The 19705-nt window shown below is 52.3% G+C and overlaps 2 protein-coding genes across 5 annotated transcripts in view; both read left to right on the forward strand.

Moving 5' to 3' along the window:
* Positions 1–5328, forward strand: part of ADAMTS10 (ADAM metallopeptidase with thrombospondin type 1 motif 10) — a 31246-nt gene extending 25918 nt beyond the window's left edge. For 2 of the 3 annotated variants that reach the window (XM_032251919.1, XM_032251920.1), the window contains 4 exons: positions 326–530; positions 714–890; positions 966–1125; positions 4566–5328. In XM_032251919.1, coding sequence (XP_032107810.1) covers positions 326–530; positions 714–890; positions 966–1125; positions 4566–4675 — 652 coding nt within the window. In that variant the 3' untranslated portion in view covers positions 4676–5328. Of the gene's footprint in view, positions 1–325; positions 531–713; positions 891–965; positions 1126–2848; positions 2979–4565 lie in introns of those variants that run through there. The other variant, XM_032251921.1, reaches the window with a different exon arrangement.
* Positions 5329–8351: 3023 nt separating this feature from the next.
* MYO1F (myosin IF) overlaps positions 8352–19705 on the forward strand; it is a 55176-nt gene continuing 43822 nt past the window's right edge. The window contains exon 1 of one of the 2 annotated variants that reach the window (XM_032251923.1): positions 8352–8515. In XM_032251923.1, coding sequence (XP_032107814.1) covers positions 8513–8515 — 3 coding nt within the window. In that variant the 5' untranslated portion in view covers positions 8352–8512. The remainder of the gene's footprint in view (positions 8516–19705) is intronic. The other variant, XM_032251922.1, reaches the window with a different exon arrangement.

A 19705-nucleotide genomic window follows, 5' to 3' on the forward strand; every position in this document is an offset into this window, starting at 1 on the left:
TATAGGATCTATGGGGGAGTTCACTAGTGCCCCCAAAGTGGCGGTCAAGGTTGCATGGCCCAGGAGTCGGAATGATGGTGCTGACTGGTCACGTGCAAGGTCCAAAGATGTATTTGTCCTTGGGCTAATGCACCTCTCTGCCTCCAATCTGGGTGCAGGCTAATGATGCCCCAAGTGTGAAATGTGGAGGTGCCTGGTGCCAGTTTCCCTACAAGGCTGAGTCGTTGGAAGGGTGGGAGGAGGGCTATCGTGCCCCCAGCTCTCTTGTTGGGACCCCCACCACCACCACCCTGCATACTTGCTCAGACCCCTGCATCTCCTACAGCTGGGTTCTAGGGAACTGGTCGCGCTGCAGCCGCAGTTGCGATGCGGGCGTGCGCAGCCGCTCGGTTGTGTGCCAGCGCCGCGTCTCGGCCGCAGAGGAGAAGGCACTGGACGACAGCGCGTGCCCGCAGCCGCGCCCACCTGTGCTGGAGGCCTGCCACGGCCCCACTTGCCCTCCGGAGTGGGCGGCCCTCGACTGGTCTGAGGTCAGCCGTCCCCTTCCGTCACGACCACTTCCTGTGCCGAGAGGGGCGGGGACTGCAATGCCCACGTGGGGTGCGCACGGAGGCGCCTCTGCGCGGTCTCCAGGTTAGCGGTCCCCTCTTCACTTCTCACTGGGTGAGTACCCCGCCCACCCCTTAGCACGAAATGCGCCCTTCCAACTGCAGTGCACCCCCAGCTGCGGCCCAGGCCTCCGCCACCGAGTGGTCCTCTGTAAGAGCGCGGACCACCGCTCCACGCTGCCTCCCGCACACTGCCCGCCTGCCGCCAAGCCGCCGGCCACCATGCGCTGCAACTTGCGCCGCTGCCCCCCGGCCCGCTGGGTGGCAGGCGACTGGGGTGAGGTATGAGGGCGCACCCGGGGGGTGGGGGCCAGGGCAGGGGCTGCGGGGCGGCAGCTCAGTGGTACCTCCTCGCAGTGCTCGGCACAGTGCGGCGTCGGGCAGCAACAGCGTTTAGTGCGCTGCACCAGCCACACAGGCCAGGCGTCTCACGAGTGTACGGAGGCCTTGCGGCCGCCCACCACACAGCAGTGTGAGGCCAAGTGCGACAGCCCGCCCCCCGGGGATGGCCCTGAAGGTATGTGAGTGGCCAGACAGGGCGCTGCCAGGAGGGTCCTGGCCAGAGCCAGACACAGAGGGCACTGGGGGTCCTGACCATTCTAGAACTTCTGGAACCTCTGAAATGCGTTGCTCTGTCTCTGACAGGCCATCCTTCACCACCCCCTCCCTGCAAGCATTTATTAATTGCCACTGTATGCTGAACGTTTCAGGCACCTGACCCTTCTGTGCACCCAAACTTGTGTCATTTCCCCAATCACATTATTTTTTTTTAAGACAGAGTCTTGCTGTGTCACCCAGGCTGGAGTGCAGGTGCAATCTCGGCTCACTGCAACCTCCGCCTTCCAGGTCCCAGCAATTCTCCTGCTTCAGTCTCCTGAGTAGCTGGGATTACTGGCGCCCCCTACCACGCCTGGCTAATATATATATATATATTTTTTATTCCTTTTTTTTTTTTTCTTTTAGTAGTGATAGGGTTTCACCTTATTGGCCAGGCTGGTCTTGAACTCCTGACCTCGTGATCCACCTGCCTTGATCTCCCAAAGTGCTAGGATACAGGCATGAGCCACTGTGAGCAACCACCACCCAATCACTTTCATAACGTGTACCTATTCCTCTCCAGCTGTACCACAATTTCCTGAATATGTTTTCTTTAAATCAGTTTCCCAGCCTCAAGCACTAGTGATATTTTGAGGTAGATGATTGTCATAGGGAGCTGTCCAGTGCATTGTGGGAATTTTTTTTTTTTTTTTTTTTTTTTTTTGAGAGATAGGGTCTTGCTGTTATTCAGGCTGGTCTCCAACTTCTGGGCTCAAGCGATCCTCCCACCTCAGTCCCCCAAAGTGCTGGGATGACAGACGTGAGCCACCATGCCAGCCTGTAAGGTGTTTAATAGCATCTCTGGTTTCTACCCACTGGGTGCCAGTAGCAGCCCTCTCCCAAGTTATGACAACTAAAAATGTCTCTGGACATTGCCTGATGTCCCCTGAGGGACAAAATTGATCACCTCCACTGATTTAAGCATACACATTTCTTTTCTGTCTAGATTAATTAATTAATTAATTAATTAATTTTTGAGGCTGGACTCACTTTGTTACCCAGTTTGGAGTGCAGTAGCACGATCTCAGCTCACTGCAACCTTCACCTCCCAGGCTCAAGCTATCTCCCGTCAGTCCCCTAGGTCCCCCCAAGAACTACAGGCAAGAGCAGTGTGCCTGGTTAATTTTTGTATTTTTTTATGGAGATGAGGTTTCACCATGTTGCTCAGGCTGGCCTCGAACTCCTGGCCTCAAGCAATACACCTGCCTCGGCCTCCCAAAGTGCTAGGATTACAGGCATGAGCCACTGCACCTGGCCGTAATATTTTTTTTCTTTTTTTGAGACAGTCTTGCTGTATCACTTAGGCTGGAGTGCAGTGGTGCAATCTCAGCTCACTGCAACCTCCATCTCCTGGGTACAAGTGAGTCTCCAAACTCAGCCTCCCGAGTAGCTGGAATGACAGGCGAATGCCACCATGACGAGCTCATTTTTGTATTTTTAGTAGAGACAAGGTTTTTCCATATTGGCCAGGCTGGTCTCAAACGCCTGACCAGGCCTCCCAAAGTGCTGGGATTACAGGTGTGATCTACCACACCGGGCCCATAAATTTATTTTTGATAGACAATTAATTGCTTACTCGGGACTGCAACCAAACTACCTGGGTTCATCCTCTACCTGTGTTTTTTGTTTCTTTATCTGTCAAGGGATGTAAATGATATATTCACTTGAGGGGTACTCCAGAAGGGAGATATAATAAAATGATCCCCCAAGGGCCAGTGGGCAAGGTGACTCACGCCTTTAATTCCAGCACTTTGGGAGGGTGAACTGCAAAGATTGCCTGAGCCCAGGAGTTGAAGACCAGTCTGGGCAACATAGTAAGATACCCATAGCTACAAAAAATAAAATTAGGCTGGACATGGTGGTTCACACCTGTTATCCCAACACTTTGGGAGGCCAAGGCGGGCAGATCACCTGAGGTCAGGAGTTCAAGACCAGCCGGGCCAACATGGCAAAACTCCATCTCTACTGAAAATACAAAAAATAGCCAGGTGTGGTTGTGGGCATCTATAATCCCAGCTACTCGGGAGGCTGAGGCAGGAGAATCCCTTGAACCCAAGAGGCAGAGGTTGCAGTGAGCCAAGATGGGTACCACTGCACTCCAGCCTGGGTGACAAAAAAAGAAAAAATCCATCTGTAGCTCTAAATTTGCCCCAGGTCCTGCCATAAATCACTGGCTGCTAAGTGGAAACCCATATCCATCCAGAGTTATGAACAGACATCATGATCACAAAATACGTCAATGCCCTGAAAATACCCTGACTGACTCACTTAGCTGGGGCTCAAGATCTTCAGCTTATTAAAAAGGAAAACGAGTGAGGATTACAGCCCCAAATGGACATTTTTTTCCTGGGCCCTATGAAGAGGAACATTGGAAAGGAAAGGGAATATTTTTCTCCTTTTATTTTATTGAGTGGTGTGTGTTTGTTTGTGAGACAGGATCTCACTCTGTCACCCAGGCTAGAGTGTAGTGGCACCATCATAGCTCACTGCGGCCTCTGCTTCACCACAGGCACATGCCACAATGCCCCGCTAACTTTTTTTCTTTCTTTTCTTTTCTTTTTTTTTTTTTTTTTTTTTTTTTTGGAGACAGAATCTCACTTTGTCTCCCAGGCTGGAGTGCAGTGGTGAGATCTCGGCTCACTGGGAGATTCTCCTGCCTCAGCCTCCCAAGTAGCTGGGATTACATGACCAGCTAATTTTTGTATTTTTAGTAGAGATGGGGTTTTACCACGTTGGCCAGGCTGGTCTCGAACTCCTGACCTGAAGTGATCCACCTGCCTTGACCTCCCAAAGTGCTGGGATTATAGACATGAGCCACCACGCCCAGCCTAATTTTTTCTTTTAATTAGTTTTTGTAGATGCAGGGGTCTCACTATGTTGCCCAGGATGGCCTCGAACTCCTGGGCTCAAGCAGTCCTCCTACCTTGGCCTCCCAAAGTGCTGGGATTACAGATGTGAGACGCTGTACTCAGCCCTTTCTTCATTACTAATGTGTCTGATTTGGCCCCCAACCTCGCACACTCTCTCTTAAATCCTCAAAACAGCCTAGTGACATGGGTGCTATGGGTGCCACCTTTGATAGTTGAGGAACTGAGGCACAGAAGCCAGGCGTGGTGGCTCACAACTGTAGTCCCAGCTACTCAGGAGGCTGAGGTCGGAGGATTACTTGAGCTCAAGAGTTCAAGATCAGCCTGGGCAACATAGCAAGATACTATTTGTAACCAAAAAAAAAGTAAATTTAAAAAGAATCTAAGACACAGAAAGGCAAAGTCACTACCCACGAGGCGCTGCATGTCCTGTGTGCAGCCCCGCCGGGAGGGCAGCCGAGACCTGATTTTCCTCCCTTCTCTCGCCCCACAGAGTGCAAGGATGTGAACAAGGTCGCCTACTGCCCCCTGGTGCTCAAATTTCAGTTCTGCAGCCGGGCCTACTTCCGCCAGATGTGCTGCAAAACCTGCCAGGGCCACTAGGGGGCGCGCGGCACCCAGAGCCAAAGCTTGGGGGGGTCCCCGCCGCTAACCTTGCAGCAGCGGGGCGGGCCAGAGGGACCCCCAGTGGGGCGGGAGCTGGGAGGGAAGGGTGAGATAGAACCAGAAGTTATTTATTGGGAACCCCTGCAGGGCCCCTGGCTGGGGGATGGAGAGGGGCTGGCTGCCCCCCAGGGCCCCTCTTCAGCATCTCCCCCTTCCGGTTCACATAGTGAGACCCCCTCCAGGGTGGGTCTGGGGAGGGGAGAGCTGTTCACCCCAGCACCCTTTGCACCCTCCCTTAGGGAGTCCCCAACACTCCCCGCCTCCTTTGATCGGAATATGTACTGTGAAGAGTAAGGGTGGGGAGGGGGTCTGCCGGTGCCCTGCCCGCCAGCACTGCCCTACCCCTCCACTCCGAGGTGGGGGGGAGTCTGTGTCTGCTATGGGAGACGGGGGTAGCACCACCTCCCTGACACCCTCCCCCTCACCTGACCAGCGGAGGGTCCACCCCTAACCTCTGCCCTGCCTGCCCCAGGGGCACCCCGACATCCAGGCTACCCCCTCATGGTGCTACAGACCCTGTCCTGGGGCCCACACACTCCTGCCAGGAAGCTCTACATCAATAAAGTTCTGTCTTGTGTAGATTTCTGCGAGTTGCGGTGTGTGTGTGTCAATGCATCCAGCAGCCTCCACCCAGGTCTGGAAGGGACAACCCACCCCACTCCCAGGTCTACCCAGAAGCCAAAAAGGGATTTTTTTTTTTTTTTTGAGACAAGGTCCCTGTCGTCCAGCTATGCCTATCATAGCTCACTGCAGCCTTGACCTCCTGAGATCAAGCCATCCTCCCACCTCCGCCTCCTGAATAGCTGGGACTACAGGCAGGCACCACCACACCTGGCTAATGTTTGTATTGTTTATAGATACACGGTTTCATCATGTCGTCCAGGCTTGTCTCCCAACTCCTAGGCTCAAGGCATCCTCCTGCCTCAGCCTCACAAAGTGCTGGGATTACAGGTGTCACCCACCATGCTGGCCCTCACAGAGGCTTTTTTTTTTTTTTTTTTTTTTTTGCGACAGAGTCACAGTCTGTCACCAGACTGGAGTGCAGTGGCACGATCTTGGCTCACTGCAACCGCCTCCTGGGTTCAAGCGATTCCCCTGCCTCAGCCTCCCAAGTAGCTGGGATTACAGATGGACACCACCACACCTGGCTTTTTTGTATTTTAGTAGAGACTGGGTTTCACCATGTTGGCCAGGATGGTCTCAATCTGACCTCATGATCCACCCTCTTCGGCCTCCCGAAGTGCTGGAATTACAGGCGTAAGACACGGTACCCGGCCACGGAGGCTCTGTTAAAGTCACCCTGGTCATCACACTCCCCGTCACTCCGCAAGCTTTAGCCACGCCAGCCTCCCTGAAATTCTTCAATTGCTCTACAGTCTTCCCATCTCTGGGCCTTTGCTTGAGCTATTAGCCCAGCCAGGTGCACCCTCCTGCCACTCTTTACCTGTTTTAACTCCAGCTTTCTCATTGGTGTCAGCACAAACATTTCCTCTTCCTAGAAGCCTCCCCGATGCCTCCAACAAAGTGAGGTTCTCCTACCCATTCATATTCACTCTGAGTGCCTGGAGACATTGCTGCGAATTGCATGCACCAAGTCTGTCCATTCAGCAAACTCACTCAGCAGATTCCAAGAGAGATAGGCTTCTTCCCAGCTGTGACCACTAGGGGCGCTGCATCTTGACGTCTTTAAGGGGGATGCGGGTTTATCGCCCTGGACCAAAGATGGATCTGAACCTGGGTTCCTGCCAGGGTCTCCCAGGGTCGGGTCCTGCTTCAGTCACCCCCTCGATGGGTGGTGTGGGGAAGTAACCTCTTCGAACTGACATTTCCAGCTGGGCAGGGTGGCTCACACCTGTAATCCCTGCACTTTGGGAGGCCGAGGTCGGCAGATCACCTGAGGTTGGGAGTTCGAGACCAGCCTGGCCAACATGGAGAAACCTTATCTGTACAAAAAATACAAAACTTTAATCCCAGCTACTTGGGAGGCTGAGGCAGGAGAATCGCTTGAACCTGGGAGGTGGAGGTTGCTGTGAGCCGAGATCATGCCATTGCACTCCAGCCTGGGCAACAAGAGTGAAACTCCGTCTCAAAAAAAAAAAAAAAGAACTGCCATCTCCTCAAATGTCAAGAGGAGCCTCAGGTGGTTGGCTGGTGTCCCAAAGACCAGCTCATGGGCTAACACATAATGGATCCTACATGGGCCAGGCTCTGCTGGGGGGACCCGCGTTCCCATTTTACAATGAGAAAAGGGGGTGACTAAGTCATCCAGGAAGCTGGAGTTTGTTAAATCCAGATGTGACATCCGAAGTCAGATGTGCCTGCTTCCTGGTACCCTCCACTCCTGCACACAGACACGTGTGGCTTCTGAGGGTCATCTAAAGAGGGAAGTTGGGCCAGGCGTGGTGGCTCATGCCTGTAATCCCAGCACTTTGGGAGGCCGAGTGGGTAGGATCACCTGAAGTCAGGAGTTCAAGATCAGCCTGGCCAACATGGCAAAACTTGGTCTATACTAAAAACACAAAAATTAGCCGGGCATGGCGGCGGATGCCTGTAATCCCAGCTACTCAGGAGGCTGAGGCAGGGGAATCACTTGAACCCGGGAGGTGGGGGTTGTAGTGTGCCAAGATTGTGCCACTGCACTCTAGCCTGGTTAAGAGAGCAAGACTCTATCTCAAAAAAGAAAAAAATTGGCTGGACACGGTGGCTCATGCCTGTAATCCCAACACTCTGGGAGATGGGGTCTTGCTATATTGCCCAGGCTGGTCTCGAACTCCTGGACTCAAGCAATCATCCAACCTTGCCCTCCCAAAGTGCTGGCATTACAGGTGTTGAGCCACCTCTCCAGGAGAGGTGGCTCATGGGCCCCATCCTTGGTTTTAAGAGACATGCGGCCAGGCACAGTGGCTCATACCTGTAATCCCAGCACCTTGGGAGGCCAAGTGGGGCAGATCATGAAGTCAGGAGTTCAAGACAAGCCTGGCCAATATTGTGAAACCCCATTTCTACTAAAAATACAAAAATTAGGCTAGGCGCAGTGGCTCACACCTGTAATCTTAGCACTTTGGGAGGCCAAGGTGGGTGGATCACCTGAGGTCAGGAGTTCAAGACCAGCATGGCCATCATGGAGAAACCCCATCTTTAAATAAATAAATAAATAAACAAATAAAATAAATAAAAATACAAAAGTTAGTCCGTCATGGTGGCATGCGCCTGTAGTCCCAGTTACTTGGCAGGCTGAGTGAGGCAGGAGAATTGCTTGAACCTGGAAGCAGAGGTTGCAGTGAGCCAAGATCGCGCCACTACACTCCAGCCTGGGCAACAGAGTGAGACTCTATCTCAAAAAATAAATAAATAATAAAATAAAAAGAGACTTGGAAAGCCCAAATGCTTCCTGAATTGCCCAGAAAAGAGGTGGTCAGTCTTTCAGCCAGCTGACCTGAGTGTTCCTGCTGCAGCCCTGTCCCTGAGGAGTTGGGGAAGGGGCCTCTGAGGTCCAGCGGTGGCTGCCATCAAGCTCTGACCCCTCCCTTCAGGCTCAGAGCCCCGCAGAGTCAGTTCCCCGCCCCCTCCACACCCAGCTTCCCTCCCCGGTGGCCTCAGCCCCTCCCGCCAAAGGAAGTGAGAAGGGGTTGGTGTAAGAGGAACTGAAGCCGGGAGTCCAGTGAAGGGGCAGAAGCAGGGCCATGCCCAAGTCGCCCCCAAGAGCCCCTTGAACCTGCACCTCCATTACGACCCATTCAGGTGCCTCCAGGAGCCCAGACACCCGCCCTCACCATGGTAAGTCCTTCAAGGGTGGGCTCTGAAAGTGCCCAAGATGAGGGGCACCAGCCAGGTACAGGTGTCCTGAAAATGACCATCAGAAATTGGGGTGAGGGGAGGGGCATGGTGGACCTTTGTGGGGGAAGGTCTCTCAGTGTGGCTCAGGTGGCCCCGGCATCCCCTACCAGGAAGCAAGCTCCCATCTGAAGGTGGTAGGGATGCCAGGGTGCTAGGCAGAGATCCAAGGAACAGAGCAGGAGCTGGAAGACAGATGGTGGCCCAGGGAGAATCACAGAGTCTGCAGGGACGAGGACCTTTCCTCCTTTGCTTGCAAATTAAGGGACTCCTTTCCCAGCCCAGCTCGGTACCTGGTCTCCCTGCCTAGTCTTGGGCCAGTCACTTCCCCACTCGTGGCCTCGGTTCCCACAGATGTCATATTTGGAAGTCCGTCTAGATGGGGAAGTTGTTCTTCAGGGGTCTTTCAGTGGGAACATCCTCAGGGGCTGTGGGTTCTGCCACAGAGTCCTCGACTGAGATGGGAAGCTGTGTCTAATGGGTGGTGGAGTGGAGTGACGTCCTCGCTGTGCAGGTGATGGGTGGTCTAGCTGCAGCAAAGGCAGGAGAGGCTGAATACGTCCATACTACCCTTGGTGACCATCCCTTATCCCAAGACAAGGATGGCAGCCAGAGATGCTGCTGCCTGTCCAGTTTGAGGTCTGTTGATGGTGGTAAGAGTGAGAAGACTGTTGTGATAATCAGTCTCTATCTAGCAGCGTCACAGCACCGTAAGACACAAAGCAAGAGGTGGCCAGGGCTGGCTACAAACCCCACCCCACAGCTCTCTGCTGTGCAGACCACTTCAGCTTTCATTTCTTGTCATTCTCTCAGTGAGGATGAGAGCGTGTGGCTGGGACAGCAACCATTGCAGGATTCTTGGCAGGTACAGCTTACCAGGGTGGAGTCAGGGATATAGGGCCAGAGGCAGAGGTTGGGTTCGTCTGAGAGACAACATCTCCACCTTTCGGAAAGCCAGTGAGGGCTGGGCACAGGGGCTCACACCTGTAATCCCAACACTTTAGGAGGCTGAGGTGGGTGGATCACTTGAGGTCAGGAGTTAGAGACCAGCCTGGCCAACATGGTGAAACCCCATCTCTACTAAAACATACAAAACAAATTAGTCGGGCATGGTGGCACACTCCTGTAATCCCAGCTACTTGGGAGGCTGAGGCCAGAGAATAGCTTGAACCCAGGAGGCGAAGGGTGCAGTGAGCTGAGATCGCACCCCTACACTCCAACCTGAGTGACAGAGCAGGTTCCATCTCAGAAAAAAGAAAGAAAGAAAGGAGAGGGAGGGGGGGAGAGAGAGAGAGAGAGAGAGAGAGAGAGAGAGAGAGAGAGAGAGAGAGAAAGAAAGCCGATGAGAAATTGGGCATCCCAGAATTCACACCCAAACCATCAGCTGGAGCTCGGAGATTGGGACGGGAATTCTTCCAACATGAGAAGCGAGCCAGGGAGGCACTCAGGTGCTCGAATGGGCAGGGCTTTGATCAAAAGAACACAGGAAGTGATTTGCTACTTGAAAGAAAAGCAACCCCTCCCCAAGGAAGCCCTGTGAAATGCTTAGTCAACAGTCCGCTTGGCAGACAAGGTCTGGGAGGGGCCAACCGTATCGCAGAGGATGACAGGAGAGAAAAAGTGGACGAGTGGTGAATGCCAGGAAGATCGCTGGAGGATACAATGGAACAATATTTGTAAAGTCCTTTACAGCAGGAGTCTCCAACCCCGGGGTCCTGGACTGGTATCGGTCCATGGTCTTTTAGGAATCGGGCCACAGAGCAGGAGATGAGCAGAGAGTGAGCAAGCCTGAGCTCCACCTCCTCTCAGATTCTCATAGGATCGCGGATCGCAAATCCTATTGTGAACTGTGCACATGAGGGATCCAGGCTGCGTGCTCCTTATGAAAGTCTAATGCCCTTAGCCAGGCACAGTGGCTCACACCTGTAATCCCAGCACTTTGGGAGGCCAAGGCTGGTGGATCACCTGAGGTCAGAAGTTGGAGACCAGCCTGGCCAACGTGGCAAAACCCCATCTCTACTAAAAATACAAAAGTCAGCCAGTCATGGTGGTGTGTGCCTATAACCCCAGCTACCCAGGAGGCTGAGAGAGGAGAATCGCTTGAAACCAGGAGGCGGAGGTTGCAGTGAGCTGAGATTGCTCCACTACGCTCCAGCATGGGCCACAGAGCGAGACTCCATCTCAAAAAAAAAGAAAAGCAGAAAGAAAAGAAAATCTAGGCCAGGCACTGTGGCTCATGCCTGTAATCCCAGCATTTTGGGAGGCCAAGGCAGGTGGATCACCTGAGATCAGGAGTTCAAGACCAGCCTGGCCAACATGGCAAAACCCTATCTTTACTAAACATACAAAACAATTAGCCAGGTGTGGTGGCAGGCACCTGTAGTCCTAGCTACTTGGGAGGCTGAGGAAGGAGAATTCCTTGAACCTGGGAGGTGGAGATTGCAGTGAGCCGAGATCGCGCCATTGCACTCCAGCCTGGGCAACAGTGTGAGACTCCATCTCAAAAAAAAAGAAGGAAAGAAAAGAAAAAAAAATCTAATGCTCCCCTCCACTATTCATGGAAAAATTGTCTTCCATTAAACCAGTCTTTAGTGCCAAAAATGTTGGGGACCATTGCTTTACAGACAGTTGATCCACAGTGGCTGCCATTAGCTGGAATGACCATTCATTTCTGGATTTAGCAATGGGAATGGATGGAGGTGACGATCCTGGTAACTGGGAAGGAGTGAGCCCCAATTGCTGTGAGAGGTCATGGTTGGGTTGTTGTGTCATCAGTCGTGCTGGTGTTTGTGGCTGTTTCTTACCGCCTGGCTCTTGAGGGTGGGCCGGTGGTGGTGGTTGGTGTTGAATGTTCATTGGTGGTGGATTGTTTTCAGCTGGAAATGTTAGAGATGCTTGGTGACTGGTGGAATGATGGCCGTCGGTGGTTGCTGTTATTTGGAGACTGGGATATTGGTAGAAGCGTTTATTTATTGTTGGTTTCTGGTAAGATGATGATCAGCAATGGCGGTGCTTGTTCAACGTTGGGTTTGAACAGGTTAGGATTGATGATTGCTGGCCGGGCGCAGTGGCTCATGCCTGTAATCCAAGCACTTTGGAAGCCAAGGCGGGCGGATCACCTGAGGTTGGGAGTTCAAGACCAGCCTGATCGACATGGTGAAACCCCATCTTTTTTTTAGAAAAAAAAAGAAAAAAAGGATTGATGATTGCTGCTTTCTGGGGTTGCTAATGGTAGTTGGTTATGTGTGGTTGTTGATGACAGTATTGTTTCTTTGTTTTGTTTGTTTTGTTTTTGAGGTGGAGTTTTGCTCTGTTACCCAGGCTGGAGTGCAATGGTGCGATCTTGGCTCACTGGATTCAAACAATTCTCGTGCCTCAGCCTCCTGAGTAGCTGGGATTACAAGCACCTGCCACCACGCCCAGCTAATTTTTGTGCTTTTAGGAGAGACGTTGGCCTGGCTGGTCTCAGCTCCTAAGCTCAAGTGATCCACCTGCCTTGGCCTCCCAAAGTGCTAGGATTACAGGTATGAGCCACTGCACCTGGCTGATGACTAGTATTATTGATGGTGGTTGGGTATCATGGGTTTGTGGTGGCGGTGTTGATCGTGGATGATTGTAAGAAGGCTGATGGTGGAACTGGTCATGGTCTCTCTGATATTGGCTAGTCATGGTGCCATTAGGTAATTAGCAGTTTCTGTTTGACTTTGAGGAGGGTAGGGGAGAGAGGAGACAGCCGCTGGTTGCCTTTGGTGGTGATGGTGGTGATGTGAGGATAATAGCAGTTGTTTCTGGGGTATAGTCACAGAGTCAGGAACAATGAATGGCTCATGCCTGCAATTCCAGCAGTTTGGAAGATGGAGACAGGAGGATCACTTGAGAACAGGAGTTCAAAATCAGCCTGAAAGACATAGCAAGATCCTATCTCTATAAAGCATTTAAAAATCAGCCAGACGTGGTAGCATGGACCTATAGTCCCAGCTACTTGGGAAACTGAGGTAGGAGGATCGCTTGAGCCCAACAATTCCAAGCTGCAGTGAGCTGTGATGGCACGACTGCACTCCAGCCTGAACAACGGAGCCAGACTCTGTCTCTAAGCAAATAAATAAGATATACAGTCACAAAGCAGGGAGACCAGTGATGTGGCTGCTTGGTCCAGAATCAGTGGCCATAAGGAAAGGCTGAGACTTAAAAGGAATTTAGGAGGAAGAATCAGTAAGACCTCTAATTGGGCATGGGCACAGTGATTCATGCCTATAATCCCAGCACTTTGGGAGGCCGAGGCAGGTGAATTACCTGAGGTCATGAGTTTGAGACCAGCCTGGCAAACATGGTAAAACCCCATCTCTACTAAAAATACAAAAATTAGCCGGGTGTTGTGACATACACCTGTAGTCCCAGCTACTCAGGAGGCTGAGGCAGCAGAATCGCTTGAACCCAGGAAGCAGAGGTTGCAGTGTGCCAAAATCGCACCACTACGTTCCAGCCTGGGCAATACAGCGAGACCCTGTCTCGGGGGGGTAAGAAAAAATGCCTGTCATTGATTGGATGTAAAGAAGTGAATGTAGCAATGAATTGGAGACAGGCAGGTTTCTGTCTTGGGGGCTGGGAACCCCATCCCAAAGGATCTTCCCCACAAAGCAGGAGGGGCGAGACCAGGATGCCCCAGCTGCAGCTTCTGTGTGTAGATGTTTGAGGCGGTAGCCACCGACTCTCAGCAATCTCTAGCGATGAGACAGAGCCCAGCTCCAGAAAGACGAGAGTCCCCACATATTGGATGGTGGCCTCTGGATAGGCAAAAAAAAAAGCAGAGTCCAGCACCCGCCTCTGCACCATTCTCCCAAGGGACGGGGCAAGCCCAGAAGCCTTTGGAGGTGAGAATTTTTTTTTTTTTTTTTTTTTTGAGATGGATTCTTGCTCTGTTGCCCAGGCTGGAGGGCAGTGACAGGATCTCAGCTCACTGCAACCTCCGCTTCCCGGGTTCAAGCGATTCTCCTGCCTCAGCCTCCAGAGTAACTGGGATTACAAGCACCCGCCACCGCAACCAACTAATTTTTGTATTTTTAGTAGTGACGGGGTTCCACCATCTTAGCCAGGCTGGTGTCAAACTCCTGGCCTCGTGATCCGCCTGCCTCAGCCTCCCACAGTGCTGGGATTACAGGCCCGGCCTGGAGGTGAGAATATTGTTTGCACAGTGCAGGGACCCAGAATGTGGTCCTACAGCCCCAGTGAGCTGAGGGCAAGACTCCAGGGCCACCCCCAGGCACCAGGGCAGGGTCTAGGAGCTGAGAGCTGGCTCCAGCAGCAGCTCCAGCAGCTTCGCTGTCCTCCCGGCAACCACAGCTCACAGGACCGGTGAGGAAGGAAGTGGCTGTTTGGTTGCTGTCTTCTATCTAGAGCTCTTGTTCATTACGCCCAGAAGCAGACAGCCTGGAGCACATGGGGTGAATTGCAAAAGCTCCCTCCTCCAGCCCTTCCTCCTGGCCGGCTTAAGGCCACTGTTGATGGGGATGGTGAGGAAGGCCAGCGTTGACACTGGACAGCCTTTGCTTCATGTAATCTGCAGAACAGCCCCGTGAGGTCCGCAGCCCTCAATGCTCCCATTTTCCAAGTGAGGAAACTGAGGCAGAGAGGTTAGGCGAGCTGCCCGAACAACCTAACATGGACGAGGACCTTGACTTGGTGACCCCCCAAGGCCACACTATTAATAGCCACCTTGGCCGGTCATGGCGGCTTACACCTGTAATTCCAGCGCTATGGAGGCCAAGGCAGGAGGATCAGGAGCCCAGGAATTTGAGACCAGCCTGAGCAACATAGTGAGACTTTGTCTATACCAAAAAAAAAAAAAAAAAAAAAAAAAAATGTGGCCAGGTGCAGGGGCTCATGCCCATCATCCCAGCCCTTTGGGAGGCCAAGATGGGTGGATCACCAGAGGTCAGGAGTTTGAGACCAGCCTGACCAACATGATGAAACACCGTCTTTACTAAAAATACAAAAACTAGCTGGGTGTGGTGGCAGGCACCTGTAATCTCAGCTTTTTGGGAGGCTGAGGCAGGAGAATCACTTGAACCCGGGAGGCAGAGGTTGCAGTTAGCCAAGATCAAGTCACTGCACTCCAGCCTGGGCAATAAGAGCAAGACTCCATTTCAAAAACAAACAAGCAAATATGGCTGGATGTAGTGGCTCACACCTGTAATCCCAGCACTTTGGGAGGCCGAGGCAGGTGGATCACCTCAGATCAGGAGTTTGAGACCAGCCTGGCCAACGTGGTGAAACCCAGTCTCTGCTAAAAATACAAAAATTAGCCAGACATGCACCTGTAATCTCAGCTACTTGGGAGGCTGCGGCAGGAAAATCACTTGAATGCAGGAGACAGAGGTTACATGAGCCGAGGTCACGCTGCTGCACTCCAGCCTGGGCGACAGAGTGAAACTCCACCTCAAAAAAAAAAATAATAATAATTAGCCAGGTGTGGTGGTGCACATCTGTGGTCCCAGCTACTCAGGAGGCTGAGGCAGGAGGATCGCCTTGAGATTGAGGCTGCAGTGATATCGGACCACTGCATACCGGCCTGAGCAATAGAAGAAGACCCTGTCCACAAAAAAAACAGGCACCTTGACCACAACCACTTCTCCTCCTAAGAGATGAGAAACCACCAGGGCTATGTGCAGACCCCACGTGCCCTGGGTTCTCCATCCCTCCAACACCATGACTCTGCATTCCAAACAGACTAGAATCCTGGTGTCCACCACACACCCAAGGCCTTTCTGGCTGATGCCTCCTGCAGCCACCACGGATGCTGCCTGGGAAGTTCATGTTGCAAGACCTGCCTCCTACAGGAAGCCCTCCCACCTCTCCATAGTACCCTCCAGCCATGGTCTCGTTCTTGAGCAACTCAGACACCACTTGGGGAACAGAGCCCCCACAAAGGCAGGTTCTAGACCTGATCCACCCAAGCCTGGTCTTCACCTACCTCCATGCACAGTAGAGGCCCAGGAAGTGAGTTCACTACATGACAAGCATCCTCCAACCCCAGAGGCACCATCGCCTTGACCACAAAGCGCCCCTCCCTCCTGTGAAACTGGGAAAGTTGCCCCGCCTGCCCCAGTTCTGCCTTCTGCCTTGGTGTACGGAGACCTCTCTGAAGAGCTGAAGGAAGAAGCTACCCGTCCTTCCTACCCCAACCACGTCAAGCCCCTAACTGCCTTTCACAAGAGCCCCAGCAGGTTGAGTCATATTCAGCTTGTGGTCAAATGTGACCACAACCTCTTCGTTGCATCCCCACCCCCAAGGAAGACACTTACAAACAGTTTTGACTTGACCCATGGAGACTTGGGGGCCACAGCATGAGACAGATACCTGGGAGATCGGGTAGGGGGGCAGTCACATCCCAATGGTATTTCATTCATTCATTCATTCATTCATTCAACAAGTATGTATTGATCATGCTTTCTGTCTAACACCGATGTCTTCAATGCTCTCAGGATCACAGATGCCAGCATCTCGGGGCCTCTTTTATCTTTGTTTGCTCATGTACTCCTCTCAGAGACCCCACACAGGGGGTCATTATGAAATCCCTTTGGTTATTGGTGGTTGTTGTCGTTGGTGGTGGTGTTGCTGTTGAGATGGAGTCTAGCTCTGTCGCCCAGGCTAGAGTACAGTGGCATGATCTTGGCTCACTGCAACCTCCACCTCCCAGTTTTAAAGGATTCTCCTGCCTCAGCCTCCCAGGTGGCTAAAACTACAGACACCCACCACCATGCCCGGCTAATATTTGTATTTTTAGTGGAGATAGGGTTTTGCCATGTTGGCCAGGCTGGTCTTGAACTCCTGACCTCAAGTGATCTGCCTGCCTCAGCCTCCCATAGTGCTGGGATTACAGGCATGAGCTACCATGCTCGGCTGAATCCATTTGCAAGATGGGGAAACTGAGGCTTGGAGAAGTGAAGTGACCTCCCCAGGGTCACATAGTCAGTCAACTGTCAAGCCAGACCTTGACCCCAATCTTTCACATGCCAAAATTCTTGACTGTCCTCCCATACCATATTCACTTGAGCAAAACCCTCTCTCCCTTCAATACAAGCAGCGTATGATATTTACGGTTGGCTGGAGCATGGAGTGTCTGGGGGCCTCTAGTGCCTGTGGCGGGATAGAGAGGGAGAGAATGGTAAGAGAAAAGGGCCAGTCTGCTGGATGAGGGAAGAGGGGAAGGGCAGAAGAGGAAGCAAGCGGTGAGAGCAGGGAGAGCTGGCGGGCCTAGCCAGACACAACTGACCCCAGTGAGGGGAAGTGGCCTTGGGTCTTAGCTCAGCCTGAGTGGCCTGGTGGCCTGAAGGCTGGACTGGCCCCCAAAAGGGAAATGGTGGCCACGACCCATCTTCTCCCCACTCCATCCTTATCTGACCTAAGCACCAACCCCAGCAACCTCTGATATAGACCAGGCTGGGGACGGACAGCCTCGTGTGTCCTCCCCCAGGTCCTCTCTGCAACTGCTATGTTCCTGCTGTGTGTCCCTGAAGAGGACGCTTAATCTCTCTGTGTTGGCCGGGCGCGGTGGCTCAAGCCTATAATCCCAGCACTTTGGGAGGCCGAGGCGGGTGGATCACGAGGTCAAGAGATCGAGACCATCCTGGTCAACAAGGTGAAACTCCGTCTCTACTAAAAATACAAAAATTAGCTGGGCATGATGGTGCGTGCCTGTAATCCCAGCTACTTGGGAGGCTGAGGCAGGAGAATTGCTTGAACCCAGGAGGCGGAGGTTGCGGTAAGCCGAGATCGTGCCATTGCACTCCAGTCTGGGCAACAACAGCGAAACTCCGTCTCAAAAAAAAAAAAAAAAAAAAAAAAAATCTCTCTGTGTTGTTCTATAAAATGGACCCAGGCCGGGCTCAGTGTCTCACGCCTGTTATCCTAGCACTTTGGGAGGCCAGGGTGGGTGGATCACGAGGTCAGGAGTTGGAGACCAGCCTGGCCAACATGGTGAAACCCATCTTAATAAAAACACAAAAATTAGCCAGCCGTGGTGGTGCATGCCTGTAACCCCAGCTACTCAGGAGGCTGAGGCAGGAGAATTGCTTGAATTCAGGAGGCAGAGGTTGCAGTGAGCCAAGATCACACCACCGTACTCTAGCCTGGGCAACAGAGTGAGACTGCGTCTCAAAAAAAAAAAAAAAAAGACCCAGTGATAGAACTGACCTAAGCCAATGTGTGTTAAGAGGATAAAATGAAGTAATTCACATAAAAAGGTTAGATCAGGCTCAATGTGGTGGCTTATGCCTGTAATCCTAGCATTTTCAGAGGCCGAGGCAAGAAGATTGCTTTAGTTCAGGAGTTCAAGACTAGCCTGGGCAACATAGCAAGACTCTATCTCTATTTGTAAAAATATACATTAAAAAAGTAAATAAAGGCTAGGCGCCTTGGCTCACACCTATAATCCCAGCACCTGTAATCCCAGGAGAATCGATTGAACCCAGGAGGCGGGGGCTGCAGTGAGTCAAGATCACACCACCGCACTCTAGCCTGGATGACAGAGCAAGACTGTCTCAAACAAAGAAAAAAAGAAAAAAAAAAAAAAAAAACCAGGAAACACAGACTCCCTGACCCCACTTCTCCTCACAGCCTCTCTCCCTCTTCCCCTTCTCAGCCAGATCCGCAGTCCTAACTATACCTCCTCACCTCCCAATCCCGCTTCTGACCCTGGGGCCCCTCTCAGTCTCCAGTGAGCTCAGACACTCTTCAGGGTTCAGTCAATGGCTCCTAACCCACCCTTGTCCCATCTGGTCCTCTAGCACCTGGTCCCGGTTTTGCCTGTGACTTCCCTGGCGGTTCCTACTCAGCCCGTCTGTGACGGGTATCACCTTCAATCCCTCCACGCCACTGCTCCCCAGGACTCTGTCCTCTCCCTGGTTCTTCCCAACGCACCCCAAGGGCTCAGGGCACCCCAGTCAGCACCCTCTTCTTTTTTTGTTGTTTTCAAGACCGGGTTTCACTCCTGTCACCTAGGCTGAGTGGAATGGCCCAATCTCAGCTCACTGCAACCTCCGCCTCCTGGATTCAAGTGATTCTCCTGCCTCAGCTCCCGAGTAGCTGGGATTACAGGCACCAGTCACCACGTCCAGCTACTTTGCATGTTTAGTAGAGATGAGGTTTCACCATGTTGGCCAAGCTGGTCTCAAACTCCTGACCTCAAGTGATCCGCCCACCTCAGCCTCCCAAAGTGCTGGTATTACAGGCATGAGCCACCATGCCCAGCCAGCACCCGCGTCTTATAAAAACACCTCCCTTCTTATAAAAACGCCTCCTTTAAATCCCAACATTAACCTCAGACAATGGAACACACCCGACTCCCATAGTTTCAAAAAGAATCCATGTGATTGCCTATAAAGCAGAAGTTACAATAAAATGTGTGTCCAAATATGAGAGGGTTAAGGTCAGGCCAAGGTGTGGTGGCTCATGCCTGTAATCCCAGCACTTTAAGAGGTCAAGACAGGTAGATCACTTGAGGTCAGGAGTTCAAGACCAGCCTGGCCGACATGGTGAAATCCCGTCTCTACTAAAAATACAAAAAATTAGCCGGGCATGGTGATGAGCACCTGTAATCCCAGCTACTCGGGAGGCTGAAGCAGGAGAATCACTTGAACCCGGGAGGCAGAGGTTGCAGTGAGCTGAGATCACACTACTGCACTCCAGCCTTGGCAACAGAATGAGACTTGATCTCAAAAAAAAAAGAAAGAAGGAAAGAAAGAAAGTTGTAAGGTCAGCGGTCCAAGAAGGCCCCGGAATGCCTTCTCACCTGTACACAAGTATGAGAGTCCCACCCACAGATCACTTTTAACGCCACCACCAGCATGACCTTCAGTGAAGTGAGCTTCCAAAATGTTGAATTTGGACAGGCATCGTGGCTCATGCCTGTAATCCCAGCACTCTGGGAGGCCAAGGCAGGAAGATTGCGTTAGCCCAGGAGTTAGAGACAAGTCTGGGCAGCATAGCAAGACCCTGTGTCTATCAAATACTTAAAAATTAGCCAGGCATGGTGGCATGTGCCTATAATCTCAGCTATGTGGGAGGCTGAGACAGGAGGCTCACTTGAGCCCAGGAGGTCAAGGCTGCAGTGAGCCAAGACCGAGCCACTGCACT

The sequence above is a fragment of the Sapajus apella genome, unplaced genomic scaffold (genome assembly GCF_009761245.1).
Source record: "Sapajus apella isolate SASKATOON/1434 unplaced genomic scaffold, GSC_monkey_1.0 scaffold77, whole genome shotgun sequence".
In the NCBI taxonomy this organism is placed as follows: domain Eukaryota; kingdom Metazoa; phylum Chordata; class Mammalia; order Primates; family Cebidae; genus Sapajus; species Sapajus apella.